The sequence below is a fragment of the Mus caroli genome, unplaced genomic scaffold (genome assembly GCF_978045245.1).
Source record: "Mus caroli unplaced genomic scaffold, Mus_caroli_1 scaffold_5, whole genome shotgun sequence".
In the NCBI taxonomy this organism is placed as follows: Eukaryota; Metazoa; Chordata; class Mammalia; order Rodentia; family Muridae; genus Mus; species Mus caroli.
In genome coordinates this window covers 108,285,858-108,303,957 of record NW_028227260.1, presented here as the reverse complement: position 1 = coordinate 108,303,957, position 18,100 = coordinate 108,285,858, and the positions used below count along the sequence as shown (strand labels likewise).

Sequence of the window (18,100 nt, the reverse complement as noted above, 5' to 3'; positions counted from 1 at the left end):
CCCAAAACATCCAGAAAATCCAGGACACAATAAGAAGAAAAAACCTAAGAATAACAGGTATAGAAGAGAGTGAAGATTCCCAACTTAAAGGGTCAGGAAATATCTTCAACAAATTTTTTTTTAATTTTTAATATTTTTATTACATATTTTCCTCAGTTACATTTCCAATGCTATCCCAAAAGTCCCCCATAGCGCCCCCCACTTCCCTACCCACCCATTCCCATTCTTTTGGCCCTGGCATTCCCCTATATTGGGGCATATAAAGTTTGCAAGTCCAATGGGCCTCTCTTTCTAATGATGGCCAACTAGGCCATCTTTCGATACATATGCAGCTAGCGACAAGAGCTCCAGGGTTCTGATTAGTACATCATGTTGTTCCAACAATAGGGTTGCAGATCCCTTTAGCTCCTTGGGTACTTTCTCTAGCTTCTCCATTGGGAGCCCTGTGATACATCCAATAGCTGACTGTAAACATCCACTCCTGTGTTTGCTAGGCCCCAGCATCGTCTCACAAGAGACAGCTATATTTGGGTCCTTTCAGCAAAATCTTGCTAGTGTATGCAATGGTGTCAGCGTTTAGAAGCTGCTTATGGGAAGGATCCCTGGATACGGCAGTCTCTAAATGGTCCATCCTTTCATCACAGCTACGAACTTTGTCTCTGTAACTCCTTCCCTGGGTGTTTTGTTCCCAATTCTAAGAAGGGGCACAGTGTCCACACTTTGGTCTTCATTCTTCTTGAGTTTCATGCGTTTAGTAAATTGTATCTTATATTATGGGTATCCTAAGTTTTGGGCTAATATCCACTTATCAGTGAATACATATTGTGTGAGTTCTTTTGTGATTGTGTTACCTCACTCAAGATGATGCCCTCCAGGTCCATCCATTTGGCTAGGAATTTCATAAATTCATTCTTTTTAATAGCTGAGTAGTACTCCATTGTGTAAATGTACCATAATTTCTGTATCCATTCCTCTGTTGAGGGACATCTGGGTTCTTTCCAGCATCTGGCTATTATAAATAGGGCTGCTATGAACATAGTGGAGCATGTGTCCTTTTTACCGGTTGGGACATCTTCTGGATATATGCCCAGGAGAGGTATTGCTGGATCCTCCGGTAGTACTATGTCCAATTTTTTGAGGAACCGCCAGACTGATTTCCAGAGTGGTTGTACAAGCTTGCAATCCCACCAACAATGGAGGAGTGTTCCTCTTTCTCCACATCCTCGCCAGCATCTGCTGTCACCTGAATTTTTGATCTTAGCCATTCTGACTGGTGTGAGGTGGAATCTCAGGGTTGTTTTGATTTGCATTTCCCTGATGATTAAGGATGTTGAACATTTTTTCAGGTGCTTCTCTGCCTTTCGGTATTCCTCAGGTGAGAATTCTTTGTTCAGTTCTGAGCCCCATTTTTTAATGGGGTTATTTGACTTTCTGGTGTCCACCTTCTTGAGTTCTTTATATATATTGGATATTAGTCCCTTATCTGATTTAGGATAGGTGAAGATCCTTTCCCAATCTGTTGGTGTTTTTTTTTGTCTTATTGATGGTGTCTTTAGCCTTGCAGAAGCTTTGCAGTTTCATGAGGTCCCACTTGTCAATTCTCAATCTTACAGCACAAGCTATTACTGTTCTATTCAAGAATTTTTCCCCTGTGCCCATATCTTCAAGGCTTTTCCCCACTTTCTCCTCTATAAGTTTCAGTGTCTCTGGTTTTATGTGAAGTTCCTTGATCCACTTAGACTTGACCTTAGTACAAGGAGATAGGAATGGATCGATTCGCATTCTTCTACATGTTAACAACCAGTTGTGCCAGCACCATTTGTTGAAAATGCTGTCTTTCTTCCACTGGATGTTTTTAGCTCCCTTGTCGAAGATCAAGTGACCGTAGGTGTGTGGGTTCATTTCTGGGTCTTCAATTCTATTCCATTGGTCTATTTGTCTGTCACTATACCAGTACCATGCAGTTTTTATCACAATTGCTCTGTAGTAGAGCTTTAGGTCCGGCATGGTGATTCCACCAGAGGTTCTTTTATCCTTGAGAAGAGTTTTTGCTATCCTAGGTTTTTTGTTATTCCAGATGAATTTGCAGATTGCTCTTTCTAATTCGTTGAAGAATTGAGTTGGAATTTTGATGGGGATTCCATTGAATCTGTAGATTGCTTTTGGCAAGATAGCCATTTTTACAATGTTGATCCTGCCAATCCATGAGCATGGGAGATCTTTCCATCTTCTGAGATCTTCTAGAATTTCTTTCTTCAGAGACTTGAAGTTTTTATTATACAGATCTTTCACTTCCTTAGTTAGAGTCACGCCAAGATATTTTATATTATTTGTGACTATTGAGAAGGGTGTTGTTTCCCTAATTTCTTTCTCAGCCTGTTTATTCTTTGTGTAGAGAAAGTCCATTGATTTGTTTGAGTTAATTTTATATCCAGCTACTTCACTGAAGCTGTTTATCAGGCTTAAGAGTTCTCTGGTGGAATTTTTAGGGTCACTTATATATACTATCATATCATCTGCAAAAAGTGATATTTTGACTTCATCTTTTCCAATTTGTATCCCTTTGATTTCCTTTTGTTGTCGAATTGCTCTGGCTAGGACTTCAAGTACTATGTTGAATAGGTATGGAGAAAGTGGACAGCCTTGTCTAGTCCCTGATTTTAGAGGGATTGCTTCAAGCTTCTCACCATTTACTTTGATGTTGGCTACTGGTTTGCTGTAGATTGCTTTTATCATGTTTAGATATGGGCCTTGAATTCCTGATCTTTCCAAGACTTTTATCATGAATGGGTGTTGGATCTTGTCAAATGCTTTTTCCGCATCTAACGAGATGACCATGTGGTTTTTGTCTTTGAGTTTGTTTATATACTGGATTATGTTGATGGATTTCCGTATTTTGAACCATCCCTGCATCCCTGGGATGAAACCTACTTGGTCAGGATGGATGATTGTTTTCATGTGTTCTTGGATTCGGTTAGCAAGAACTTTATTGAGGATTTTTGCATCAATATTCATAAGGGATATTGGTCTGAAGTTTTCTATCTTTGTTGGGTCTTATTGTGGTTTAGGTATCAGAGTAATTGTGGCTTCATAGAATGAGTTGGGTAGAGTACCTTCTGTTTCTATTTTGTGGAATAGTTTGTGAAGAACTGGGATTAGATCTTCTTTGAAGGTCTGATAGAACTCTGCACTAAACCCATCTGGTCCTGGGCTTTTTTTAGTTGGGAGACTATTAATGACTGCTTCTATTTCTTTGGGGGATATAGGGCTGTTTAGATCATTAACCTGATCTTGATTCAACTTTGGTACCTGGTATCTGTCTAGGAACTTCTCCATTTCATCCAGGTTCTCCAGTTTTGTTGAGTATAGCCTTTGGTAGAAGGATCTGATGGTGTTTTGGATGTCTTCAGGATCTGTTGTTATGTTTCCTTTTTCATTTCTGATTTTGTTAATTAGGATGCTTTCCCTTTGCCCTCTAGTGAGTCTGGCTAAGGGTTTATCTATCTTGTTGATTTTCTCAAAGAACCAGCTCCTTGATTGGTTGATTCTTTGAATAGTTCTTCTTGTTTCCACTTGGTTGATTTCGCCCCTGAGTTTGATTATTTCCTGCCGTCTACTCCTCTTGGGTGAATTTGCTTCCTTTTGTTCTAGTGCTTTTAGGTGTGTTGTCAAGCTGCTAATGTGTGCTCTCTCTAGTTTCCTTTTGGAGGCACTCAGAGCTATGAGTTTTCCTCTTAGAAATGCTTTCATTGCGTCCCATAAGTTTGGGTATGTTGTGGCTTCATTTTCATTGAACTCTAAAAAGTCCTTAATTTCTTTCTTTATTCCTTCCTTGACCAAGGTATCATTGAGAAGAGTGTTGTTCAGTTTCCACGTGAAGGTTGGCTTTCTATTATTTATTTTGTTATTGAAGATCAGCCTTAGTCCATGGTGATCTGATAGGATGCATGGGACAATTTCAATATTTTTGTATCTGTTGAGGCCTGTTTTGTGACCAATTATGTGGTCAATTTTGGAGAAGGTACCATGAGGTGCTGAAAAGAAGGTATATCCTTTTGTTTTAGGATAGAATGTTCTGTACATATCTGCCAGATCCATTTGATTCATAATTTCTATTAGTTTCACTGTGTCCCTGTTTAGTTTCTGTTTCCATGATCTGTCCATTGGTGAAAGTGGTGTGTTGAAGTCTCCCACTATTATTGTATGAGATGCAATGTGTGCTTTGAGATTTACTAAAGTTTTTTTAATGAATGTGGCTTCCTTTGTATTTGGAGCATAGATATTCAGGATTGATAGTTCCTCTTGGAGGATTTTACCTTTGATGAGTATGAAGTATCCCTCCCTGTCTTTTTTAATGACTTTGGGTTGGAAGTCAATCTTATCAGATATTAGAATGGCTACTCCAGCTTGTTTCTTCATACTATTTGCTTGGAAAATTGTTTTCCAGCCTTTCATTCTGAGGTAGTGTCTATCTTTTTCTCTGAGATGAGTTTCCTGTAAGCAGCAAAATGTTGGGTCTTGTTTGTGTAGCCAGTTTGTTAGTCTATGTCTTTTTATCGGGGAGTTGAGTCCATTGATATTAAGAGATATTAAGGAAAAGTAATTGTTGTTTCCTGTTATTTTTGTTGTTAAAGTTGGCATTCTGTTCTTGTGGCTGTCTTCTTTTAGGTTTGTTGAGGGATTACCTTCTTGTAGTTTCTAGGGCGTGGTTCCTGTCCTTGTATTGGTTTTTTTTCATTTATTATCCTTTGAAGGGCTGGATTCGTGGAGAGATAATGTGTGAATTTGGTTTTTGTTGTGGAATACTTTGGTTTCTCCATCTATGTTAATTGAGAGTTTGGCTGGGTATAGTAGCCTGGGCTGGAGTTTGTGTTCTTTTAGTGTCTGTATAACATCCATCCAGGATCTTCTGGCTTTCATAGTCTCTGGTGAGAAATCTGGTGTAATTCTGATAGGCTTGCCTTTATATGTTACTTGGCCTTATTCTCTTACTGCTTTTAGTATTATGTCTTTATTTAGAGCATTTGTTGTTCTGATTATTATGTGTCGGGAGGTATTTCTTTTCTGGTCCAGTCTATTTGGAGTTCTGTAGCCTTCTTGTATGTTCATGGGCATCTCTTTCTTTAGATTTGGGAAGTTTTCTTCTATAATTTTGTTGAAGATGTTTGCTGGTCCTTTGAGTTGAAAATCTTCATTCTCATCCACTCCTATTATCCGTAGGTTTGGTCTTCTCATTGTGTCCTGTATTTCTTGGATGTTTTGAGTTAGGATCTTTTTGCATTTTACATTTTCCTTGATTGTTGTGCCGATGTTCTCTATGGAATCTTCTGCACCTGAGATTCTCTCTTCCATCTCTTGTATTCTGTTGCTGATCTATGGTTCCAGATTTTTTTCCTAGGGTTTCTATCTCCAGTGTTGCCTCATTTTGGGTTTTCTTTATTGTGTCTACTTCCCTTTTTAGGTCTAGTATGGTTTTGTTCACTTCCAACATCTGTTTGGATGTGTTTTCCTGTTTTTCTGTAAGGACTTCTACCTGTTTGATTATGTTATCCTGTTTTTCTTTAAGGATTTGTAACTCTTTAGCAGTGTTCTCCTGCAATTCTTTAAGGGATTTTTGTGCTTCCTCTTTACTGTCTTCTACCTGTTTACCAGTGTTCCTTTGTATTTCTTTAAGTGTGTTATTAAAGTCCTTCTTGAAGTCTTCTACCATCATCATGAGATATGCTTTTAGATCCGTGTCTAGCTTTTCCGGTGTGTTGGGGTGCCCTGGACTGGGCGAAGTGGGAGTGCTGGGTTCTGATGATGGTGAGTGGTCTTGGTTTCTGTTAGTAAGATTATTACGTTTACCTTTCGCCATCTGGTAATCTCTGGGGTTAGTTGTTGTCGTTGTCACTGTTTAAAGATTGGAGCAGAAGCTGTGTTCCACTCACCAGAAGTCTTAAGATCCTGTGGCGGGTGTTGTGGGTAGCTGGCGAGTGTCAGCCGACCCTGCGCCCTAGCTACCCCGGCGCTTTTCTGACCGGAGAGGCTTGTGGCCCTACTGAGGGCGGATTTCTGCCTCCCCAACCAAAGCAGTCTCAGGTCCCGCGTGATTGGACTGGAGCAGAAGCTGTGTTCCACTCACCAGCAGTCTCAAAATCCTGTGGCGGGGGTCCTGGGTAGCTGGCGGGTGTCAGCCGACCCTGCGCTCTAGCTACCCTGGTGCTGGTCCGGCTGGAAGAGCCAACAAAATTATAGAAGAAAACTTCCCTAACCTAAAGAAAGAGATGCCCATGAACATATAAGAAGCCTACAGAACTCCAAGTAGACTGGACCAGAAAAGAAATTCCTCCTATCACATAATAATCAAAACACCAAGTGCACAAAACAAAGAAAGAATATTAAAAGCAGTAAGGGAAAAAAGGTCAGGTAACATATAAAGGCAAACCTATTAGAATTACACTAGATGTCTCCCCAGAGACTATGAAAGATAATAAAATCCCGGGCAGATGTCATTCAGACCCTAAGAGAACACAAATACCAGTCCAGGCTACTATACTCAGCAAAACTCTCAATTACCATATATGGAGAAAACAAGATATTCCATGATAAGACCAAATTTACTCAATAAGACAAAAAAACCACCAACAGATTTGGAAAGGATCTTTACCTATCCTAAATCAGATAAGGGACTAATATCCAATATATATAAAGAACTCAAGAAGATGGACTCCAGAAAATCAAATAACCCCATGAAAAAATGGGGCTCAGAACTGAACAAAGAATTCTCACCTGAGGAATACCGAATGGCAGAGAAGCACCTGAAAAAATGTTCAACATCCTTAATCATCAGGGAAATGCAAGTCAAAACAACCCTGAGATTCAACCTCACACCAGTCAGAATGGCTAAGATCAAAAATTCAGGTGACAGCAGATGCTGGCGAGGATGTGGAGAAAGAGGAACACTCCTCCATTGTTGGTGGGATTGCAAGCTTGTACAACCACTCTGGAAATCAGTCTGGCGGTTCCTCAGAAAATTGGACATAGTACTACCGGAGGATCCAGCAATACCTCTCCTGGGCATATATCCAGAAGATGTCCCAACCGGTAAGAAGGACACATGCTCCACTATGTTCATAGCAGCCTTATTTATAATAGCCAGAAGCTGGAAAGAACCCAGATGCCCCTCAACAGAGGAATGGATACAGAAATTATGGTACATTTACACAATGGAGTACTATTCAGCTATTAAAAAGAATGAATTTATGAAATTCCTAGCCAAATGGATGGACCTGGAGGGCATCATCTTGAGTGAGGTAACACAATCACAAAGGAACTCACACAATATGTATTCACTGATAAGTGGATATTAGCCCAAAAATAGGATACCCAAGATATAAGATACAATTTGCTAAACGTATGAAACTCAAGAAGAATGAAGACCAAAGTGTGGACACTATGCCCCTTCTTAGAATTGGGAACAAAACACCCAGGGAAGGAGTTACAGAGACAAAGTTCGTAGCTGTGATGAAAGGATGGACCATTTAGAGACTGCTGTATCCAGGGATCCATCCCATAATCAGCTTCTAAACGCTGACACCATTGCATACACTAGCAAGATTTTGCTGAAAGGACCCAAATATAGCTGTCTCTTGTGAGATGATGCCGGGGCCTAGCAAACACAGGAGTGGATGTTCACAGTCAGCTATTGGATGGATCACAGGGCTCCCAATGGAGAAGCTAGAGAAAGTACCCAAGGAGCTAAAGGGATCTGCAACCCTATAGGTGGAACAACATGATGAACTAACCAGTACCCCGGAGCTCTTGTCTCTAGCTGCATATGTATCGAAAGATGGCCTAGTCGGCCATCACTGGAAAGAGAGGCCCATTGGACTTGCAAACTTTATATGCCCCAATATAGGGGAATGCCAGGGCCAAAAGAATGGGAATGGGTGGGTAGGGAAGTGGGGGTGTATGGGGGACTTTTGGGATAGCATTGGAAATGTAATTGAGGAAAATATGTAATAAAAAATATTAAAAATTTTTACAAAAAAGAAAACTTAAAAAAAAGACCAAATTTACACAATATCTTTCTATAAATTCAGCCCTACGAAGGATAAAACATGGAAAACACCAACAGAAGGAGGGAAACTGCACCCTAGAAAAAAAGCAAGAAAGTAATTTTTCAACAAACCCAAAAAAAGATAGCCACGCAAACATGATTCCACCTCTAACAACAAAAGTAACAGGAAGTAACAATCACTTTTCCTTAATATCTCTTAACATCAATGGACTCAATTCCCTGCCAAAAGACGTAGACTAACAGACTGTATATGTAAGTAGGATCCAGCATTTTCCTGCATACAGGAAACACCCCTCAGTGACAATGGCAGACACTACCTCAAAATAAAAGGTTGGAAAACAAGTTTCCAAGCAAATGGTAGCCATTCACCGAACAAAATGAATTTTCAACCTGAAGTTATCAAAAAAGTTAAGGAAGGACAATTCATAATGGTCAAAGGGAAAATCTACCAAGATGAACTCTCAATTCTGAATATCTATGCTGCAAATGCAACAGCACACTCATTCATAAAAGAAACTTTACTAAAGATTTTCCACATGAACCTGGTGGAGGGGGCCAAGGACCCCAGAGGACTCTCTCCACTCTGCAGGACCCCTAGCACACCCAGGACCTCAGGATCACAGGTGAGTGGAATGCAACATCAGCTCCAAAGAATTGCTGAGGGTCTTGTGCCAGCAGGAAAAGGGACAAAGGAACCCAGCCTGACCAGAGGCTGGGATTCTTTCTGGTTGGGGCCAGCTCTGCCATCTTCCTAGTGAACCTGGGGGGAGGGTGCCAAGGTCCCTAGAGAATTCTCCACACTGCAGGACCCATAGCACACCAAGGACCTCGGCGTCACAGGTGAGTGGAATACAATATCAACTCCAAAGAATCATAGAGGGTCCTTCCCCACTAGAGGAGAGGTGGCCGCCTGGGAGGGCTCTGACTGCCAGAGCAGGTGAGAGAGCCATCTTGTATCCCGGGTCCCACAGAGACCAGTCTGCACAGGTGAGCGCTCAGACTGCAGGAGCAACACAGCTTCTGGGACAGGCCCTGTTTCTAGCCTTCATCTTCAGCCAGGAGGCAGATCTGAGAGCCAAACTCTGTGTACCTTCCATGCAAGAGGAGAGCTTGCCTGCAAACCACTGAGACTCAGGAGAGAGCTGGATTCCCAGATCTGCTGACAGAGGCTAACAGAATAACAGGAGGAACAAGGTCCAGTCAGAGACAGCTATAACAACTAACACCAGAGATTACCAGATGGCGAAAGGCAAAGATAAGAATCTTACTAACAAAAACCAAGACCGCTCACCATCATCAGAACCCAGCACTCACACCTCATCCAGTCCTGGATACTCCAACACACCCGAAAAGCAAGATTCGGATTTAAAATAATATCTCATGATGCTGGTAGAGGACTTTAAGAAGGGCATAATAACTCGCTTAAAGAAATACAGGAGAACACTGCTAAAGAGGTAGAAGTCCTTAAAGAATTACAGGAAAACACTGCTAAACAGTTAGAAGTCCTTAAAGAGGAAACACAAAATCTCTTAAAGAATTACGGGAAACCACAACCAAACAGGTGACAGATTTTAACAAAACCATCCAAGACCTAAAAAGGGAAGTAGAAACAATAAAGAAAACCCAAAGGGAGACAATTCTGGAGATATAAACCCTAGGAAAGAAATCTGGAACCATAGATGCGAGCATCAGCAACAGAATACAAGAGATGGAAGAGAGAATCTCAGATGCAGAAGATCCATAGAGAACATGGACACAACAATCAAAGAAAATGCAAAATGCAAAAAGATCCTAACTCAAAACATCCAGGAAATCCAGGACACAATGAGAAGACCAAACCTACGGATAATAGGAGTAGATGAGTAGTACTCATGAGTAGTAGAAGAGAATGAAGATTTTCAACTTAAAGGGCCAGGAAAAATCTTCAACAAAATTATAGAAGAAAACTTCCCAAACCTAAAGAAAGAGATGCCCATGAACATACAAGAAGCCTACAGAACTCCAAATAGACTGGACCAGAAAAGAAATCCCTCCTGACACATAATAATAACAATGCACTAAATAAAGATAGGATATTAAAAGCAGTAAGGGAAAAAGGTCAAGTAACATATAAAGGCAGGCCTATTAGAATTACACCAGACTTCTCACCAGAGACTATGAAAGCCAGAAGATCCTGGACAGATGTTATACAGACCCTAAGAGAACACAAATGCCAGCCCAGGCTACTATACCCAACAAAACTCACAATTACCATAGATGGAGAAACAAAAGTATTCCATGATAAAACCAAATTCACATAATGTCTTTTCACGAATTCACCCCTTCAAAGGATAATAAAGGGAAAACACCAACACAAGGATGGAAATTACACCATAGAAAAAGCAAGAAAGTAATCCTTCAACAAACCTAAAAGAAAACAGCCCCAAGAACAGAATCCCAACTTTAACAACAAAAGTAACAGGAAGCAACAATTACTTTTCTTTAATTTCTCTTAATATCAATGGACTCAATTCTCCAATAAAAAGACATAGATAATAGACTGCCTACACAAATAGGACCCAACACTTTGCTGCTTACAGGAAACTCACATCAGGGAAAAATACAGACACTATCTCAGAGTGGAAGGCTGGAAAACAATTTTCCAAGCAAATGGTCTGAACAAACAAGCTAGAGTAGCCATTCTAGTATCAAATAAAATTGACGTCCAACCCAAAGTTATCAAAAAAGACAAGGAGAGGCACTTCATATTCATCAAAGGTAAAATCTACCAAGATGAACTTTCAATTCTAAATATCTATGCTCCAAATGCAAGGGCAGCCACAATCATTAAAGAAACTTTAGTAAAGCACAAAGCATACATTGAGACTTCAACACTCCACTTTCACAAATGGACAGATCATGGAAACAGAAACTAAACAGAGACACATGGACACAAACAGATGTTATGAAACAAATATCTACATAACATTTTATCCTCAAACAAAAGATATACCTTCTTCTCAGCACCTCATGGTACCTCCTCCCAAATTGACCATATAATCAGTCACAAAAGAGGACTTAATCAGATACAAAAATATTGAAATTATTCCATGCATCCTATCAGATCACCACGGACTAAGGCTGATCTTCAATAACAGCATAAATAATAGAAAGCCAACATTCATGTGGAAAATGAACAACACTCTACTCTCTACTTGGTCAAAGAAGAAGTAAAGAAAGAAATTAAAGACTTTTTAGAGTTTAGTGAAAATGAAGCCACAACATACCCAAACTTATGGGACACAATAACAGCAGTCCTAAGAGGAAAACTCATAGCCCTGAGTGCCTCCAAAAAGAAACTAGAGAAAGCATACACTAGCAGCCTTACAGCACACCTAAAAGCTCTAGAACAAAAGGAACCAAATTCACCCATGAGGAGTAGACGGCAGGAAATAATTAAATTTAGGGATGAAATCAACCAAGTGGAAACAAAAAGAACTATTCAAAGAATCAACCAGACCAGGAACTGGTTCTTTGAGAAAATCAACAAGATAGATAAACCCTTAGCCAGACTAACTAGAGGGCACAGGGACAGTATCCTAATTAACAAAATTAGAAATGAAAAAGGAGACATAACAACAGATCCTGAAGACATCCAAAACACCATCAGATCCTTCTACCAAAGGCTATACTCAACAAAACTGGAAAACCTGGATGAAATGGATAACTTCCTAGACAGATACCAGGTACCAAAGTTAAATCAGGATCATATTAATGACCTAAACAGTCCCATTTCCCCTAAAGAAATAGAAGCAGTCATTAATAGTCTTCCAACCAAAAAAATCCCAGGGCCAGATGGGTTTAGTGCAGAGTTCTATCAGATCTTCAAAGAAGACCTAATTCCAACTCTCCTCAAACTATTCCACAAAATAGAACCAGAAGGTACTCTACACAATTCATCCTATGAAGCCACAATTACTCTGATATCTAAACCACACAAAGATCCAACAAAGAAAGAGAACCTCAGTCCAATTTCCCTTATGAATATCAATGCAAAAATACTCAATAAAATCCTTGCAAAGTGAATCCAAGAACACATCAAAATGATCATCCATCATGACCAAAAAGGCTTCATCCCAGAGATTCAGGGATGGTTTAATATACAAAAATCCATCAATGTAATCCACTATATAAACAAACTCAAAGACAAAAATCACATGATCATCTCGTTAGATGCTGAGGAATCATTTGACAAAATCCAACACCCCTTCATGATAAAAGATTAGGAATTCAAAGCCCATACCTAAACATGATAAAAGCAATATACAGCAAACCAGTAGCCAACAACAAACTCAATGTAGAGAAACTCGAAGAAATCCCACTAAAATAAGGGATTAGGCTGCCCACTTTCTACCTACCTATTCAATATATTACTTGAAGTCTTAGCCAGAGCAATTCAACATCAAAAGGAGATCAAGGGGATACAAATTGGAAAGGAAGAGGTCAAAATATCACTATTTGCAGATGATATGATAGTATATATAAGTGACCCTAAAATTTCCACCAGAGAACTCCTAAACCTGATAAACGGCTTCAGTGCAGTATCTGGATATAAAATTAACTCAAACAAATCAGTGGCCTTTCTCTACACAAAGGATAAACAGGATGAGAAAGAAGTTAGGGAGACAACACCCTTCACAATAGTCACAAATAATATAAAATGCCCTGGTGTGACTCTAATGAAGTGAAAGATCTGTATGTTAAAACTTCAAGTCTCTTTAGAAAGAATTTGAAGAAGATCTCAGAAGATGGAAAATCTCCCATGCTCATGGATTGGCAGGATTAATATAGGCAAAATGGCTATCCTGCTGAAAGCAATCTATAGATTCAATGCAATCCCCATCAAAATTCCAACTCAATTCTTCACTGAGTTAGAAAGGGCAATTTGCAAATTCATCTGGAATAACAAAAAACCTAGGAGAGCAAAAACTATTCTCAACAATAAAAGAACCTCTGGTGGAATCACCATGCCTGACCTCAAGCTGTACTACAGAGCAATTGTGATAAAAACTGCATGGTACTGGTACAGCAACAGACAGGTAGATCAATGGAATAGAATTGAAGATCCAGAAATGAACCCACACACCTGTGGTCAGTTGATCTTTGACAAGGGAGCTCAAACCATTAAGTGGGGAAAAGATGACATTTATAACAAATGGTGCTGGCACAACTGCCAGTTATCCTGTAGAAGAATGTGAATTGATTCATTCTTATCTCCTTGTACAAAGCTCAAGTCTAAAAGTGGATCAAGGAACTTCACATAAAACCAAAGACACTGAAACTTATAGAGGAGAAAGTGGAGGAAAGCCTCAAAGATATGTGCACAGGGGAAAAATTTCTAAACAGAACAGCAATGGCTTGTGTTGTAAGATCAAGAATTGACAAATGGGACCTCATAAAATTGCAAAGCTTCTGTAAGGCAACAGATACTGTCAATAAGAAAAATAGGCCACCAACAGATTGGGAAAGGATTTTTACCAATCTTAAATCTAACAGGGGACTAATATCAAATATAATCAAAGAGCTCAAGAAGCTGGACTCTAGAAATTCAAATAACCTCATTAAAAATGGGGTACAGAGCTAAACAAAGAATTCTCAACTGAGGAATAACGAATGGTTGAGAAGCACCTGAAAAAATGTTCAACATCCTTAATCATCAGGGAAATGCAAATCAAAACAACCCTGAGATTCCACCTCACACCAGTCAGAATGGCTAAGATCAAAAATTCAGGTGACAGCAGATGCTGGTGAGGATGTGGAGATACAGGAACACTCCTCCATTGTTGGTGGAATTGCAAGCTTGAACAACCACTTTGGAAATCAGTCTGGTGGTTCCTCAGAAAATTGGACATAGTACTACCGGAAGATCCAGCAATACTTCTGGGCATATACTAAGAAGATGTTCCAACTGGTAATAAGGACACATGCTCCACTATGTTCATAGCAGCCTTATTTATAATAGCCAGAATCTGGAAACAACCCAGTTGTCCTTCAACCGAAGAATGGATACAGAAAATGTGGTACATTTACACAATGGAGTACTACTCAGCTATTAAAAACAATGAATTTATGAAATTCTTGGTGAAATGGATGAATCTGGAGGATATCATCCTTAGTGAGGTAACCCAATCACAAAAGAAGTCACTAGATATGCACCCACTGATAAGTGGATATTGGCCCAGAAATTTAGAATACCCAAGATACAATGTGCAAAACAAAAGAAAATCAAGAAGGAAGACCAACGTGTGGATACTTCATTCCTCATTAGAATAGAGAATAAAATACCCATGGATGGAGTTACAGAGACAAAGTTTGGAGCTAAGACGAAAGGATGGACTATCTTCTATAATTTTTTTGAATTTTGTGGCCCTTTAAGTTGGGAATCTTTGCTCTATTCTATACCTGTTATACTTATGTTCTGTCATCTCATGGGGTCCTGGATTTCCTGGCTGTTTTGGGTTAGGAGCATTTTGCTATTTGCATTTTCTTTGACTGGTGTGTCAATGTTTTCTTTTCTTTTCTTTTCTTTTTTAAAAGATTAATTTATTATTATATCTAAGTACACTATAGCTGTTTCCAGAAGAGGGCATCAGATCAGATGGCTGTGATCCACCATGTGGTTGCTGGGATTTGAACTTAGGACTTTCGGAAGAGCAGTCAGTGCTCTTACCTGCTGAGCCGTACCTCCAGCCCCAATGTTTTCTATGTTATCTTCTGCACTTGATATTCTCTGCTCTATCTCTTGTATTCTGTTGGTGATGCTTATAAGCATCTATGTCTCCTGATCTCTTTCTTAGCTTTTCTAACTCCAGGGTTGTCTCCCTTTGTGATTTTTTTATTGTTTCTTTTTTCAGTTTTAAATTTTGGATGGTTTTGTTTATTTTGGTCACTTGTTTGATTGTGTTTTCCTGTAATTCTTTAAGGGATTTTGTGTTTTCTCTTTAAGGGCTTCTATCTGTGTTCTGTATTTCTTTCTTTTTTTTTCTGTATTTCTTTAAGTGAGTTATTTATCTCTTTCTCCTCATCCCCCCCTCCTCCTACTCCCCCTCTCCCTCCCCCTCCTCCTCCTCCTTCTTCTCTAACAGATTTTCATTAGGACATATTAGAAGCACTCAGAACCATAGATCATAGAACATTGCCAGTTATTATCTACCACCACAGGCCTGTATTGAGAATATTTCTCTGACTTTCATGATGACAGAAAATTTTTGGCTTTGCCACTGTTGAGATTTTGAATCTAAGATACTCTCACTTCACCTTGCCTCAAATATCTCATGCTGAAATGCTTTACTAAGCGCTTGCCACTGCTATGAAGCACAGAAGCAAAGTTTAGTCTACCCCAATCAGGGAAGTGCATTTCCATAGTGACTCTGGTCCTTCATATTCCTACATTATAAAGCAATGTCCAAAAGATTGCATGCCCTTCTTTAAGTCCTCTATCATCATCATGAGAAGTGATTTTACATCTGAATCTTGCTTTTCCAGTGTGATTGAATGTCCAGGACTAGTTTTGATGGGATAACTGGGTTCTGATGGTGCTAAGTAACCTTGGTTTCATATTTCTTATGTTCTTATGCTTGCCTCTTACCATCTGATTATCTCCAGTGCTACCTGCCCTCACTATATCTGACTGGAGCCTGTCCTTCCTATGATCCTGGTTGTTTCAGAACTCCTCAGAGTTCAGCTGTTTCTGGGATCCTGGGATCCTGTGACCCTGAGATCCTGAGTGTGCCAGAGCTCCTGGGAGTCTATCTGCCTCTTGAAACCTGAGATCCTGGTGTGACCAAGCTCCTGGGATCCAGGAATCCTGTGATCCTGGGTGTGTTAGAGCACCTGGGAGTGGAGCTTCTTCTGGGTGTTGTGGGACTGACTGCAGAGTTTGTGCCCGAGATCTGCTCAGGGCACTGGCCCAGACCAGAAAGGTGTAATTGTGTTCTTTATGTTTATAACTTTCACATAGAACTGAAAATATTAGCTATTGTACTTACTATTATTCTTAAAGACCTCATAATAGTAGATCAACTATAATAGTATATTTCTTAATCTGGCATTCCTAATAATATAATAAATTCATAATAGATAATACTTTTTAAATTTTAAGCTTAGTCACATACCTGTGGTATTGGTAGTAGTATCAGTGTACGATTCATTAATATGGCTTCTCTCTAAACAATTAATTGTCCAAATGGACAAGAATAGGACATAAATATGAACCTTCATGGCCAGAATGTGGCCAAAATGTTTCTTTGGCTAAGGTTACTGCTGTACCTTATTTGCTTCAGGCTGTTCTTGGGGTTTGTGACATCACAATCAGTTTGCATCAGACACTGACAACATAATCTCACTGTGGCAAAGCATCAAGTTTTGGCACGGATCTTATCAAGTGACTTTTCAAAGTTTATATTTTTATGTTTAAGAATGTTTTGCCTGCATGTGTATCTGTGCACCACACTTGAACATACAATCACACCAGAAAAGCAAGATTTAGATCTAAAATCCCTTCTCATGATGATGATAGAGGACTTAAAGAAGGACATGCAATCTTTTGGACATTGTACACACAGGGACAAGAAGACGGTGTCAGATCCCCTGGAATTGGAGAAACAGTTTTTAGCTACCATGTTGGTGCTACAAATTGAATCTAGATTCCCTAGAAAAGTAGCCACTGCTCTTAATCTCTGGAGTCATTTAACCATTTTTAACGTGACTTTTAACCATTTTTTTCTAGTGAAACCATCTAATTGAAATCAAGATTAAAGGATTATTTTTCCAAGACAGGGTTTCTCTGTGTAGCCCTTGTCATCTTAGAGCTTACTCTGTAGACCAGGATGGCCTCAAGCTCAAAAGATCCTCTTGCGTCTACCTTCTGAGTGCTGGGGTTAAATGTGTATGCCAGTACCATCAGGCAGATTAAAGGGTTATAATCATAGATGGTGTAATGGTTTAAATGAGAATGACTACCACAGGTATATATGTTTGAATACTTGGTTCCTATTTGGCGGAATGATTGGGAGGTATGACCTTTTTGGAGTTGTGTGACTGAGAGTGGACTTTGAGGTTTCAAAAGCCCATAGAGTTAGCTCGCTCTCTCTCTCTCTCTCTCTCTCTCTCTCTCTCTCTCTCCTCTCTCTCTCCTTTGACTTGTGGTTCATATGTGAGTTCTCAGTGACTGCTTTTGTCATACCTGTCTGCCTGCTGCTATGTTACTGTGGTGATGGTCATGGACTCTCATCCTCTGGAACCATGAGTCCCATATTGAGTGTTTTCACAGCCCACTTTTTTTTTTTTTTTTAAAGACAGGTTTCTCTGTGGACTTGCCTGTCTTGGAATGAATACTTTCTTTTATTATTTGCCTTGGCCATGGCATTTTGTCATAACAATAGAAAAGTAACTGATAGAGGTGTCGTGAGAAATAGTGTTAGTTGTCAACTTGACATATTCTAGAATCATCTGGGAGGTGGAACTTTGAGCACGGCTATGAGAGGTAATTACCTTGGTTATATTAATTATTACCTTGGTTATATTAATTGATGTTTGCCACACTACCAGGAGGATCTGTGGGACAAGTTCCACAGACTGAGGCAATTGACCTCAAAAGGGGGAGGTCTCCTGGAACCGGTTGTGGAACTCTTTGCGGTAGAAAAAATATTGAGCCCTAGTTCTCATGGCAATCTATCTGTCTTGTTTTCTCTTATTCCTTTTCTTATTTACATGTTTCTGGTAGCCTAGGCCAAGATCTTAAGTGAGGATAATGGGTAAGAAACCATTCCTAGAGATGGGGCCACTAACGTGACCTTATCCCCAGGGAAACCAACGCTTTACTTTCTAAATCATTTACAAAACTATTATGATAAAAACTTTCCCAACAATAAAACTTCATATGGCTAAATATGTGTCATAGGAGGTGGATTTTGGCATATGGTAAAGAAAGTTTTAATTAGAAAGAATTAAAACAGTTTAAATTTATACATTGAAGATTATAAAAAAATCAGGCTCTAG

The 18,100-nt window shown here is 39.5% G+C and overlaps 1 protein-coding gene across 1 annotated transcript in view; it reads right to left on the bottom strand.

The window, feature by feature from the left end:
* CUNHXorf66 (chromosome unknown CXorf66 homolog) overlaps positions 1 to 16,340 on the bottom strand; it is a 33,418-nt gene extending 17,078 nt beyond the window's left edge. The window contains exon 1 of the mRNA XM_021153941.2: positions 16,216 to 16,340. Within this exon, the coding sequence (XP_021009600.2) occupies positions 16,216 to 16,321 (106 nt within the window). The 5' untranslated portion in view covers positions 16,322 to 16,340. The remainder of the gene's footprint in view (positions 1 to 16,215) is intronic.
* Positions 16,341 to 18,100: the final 1,760 nt, after the last annotated feature.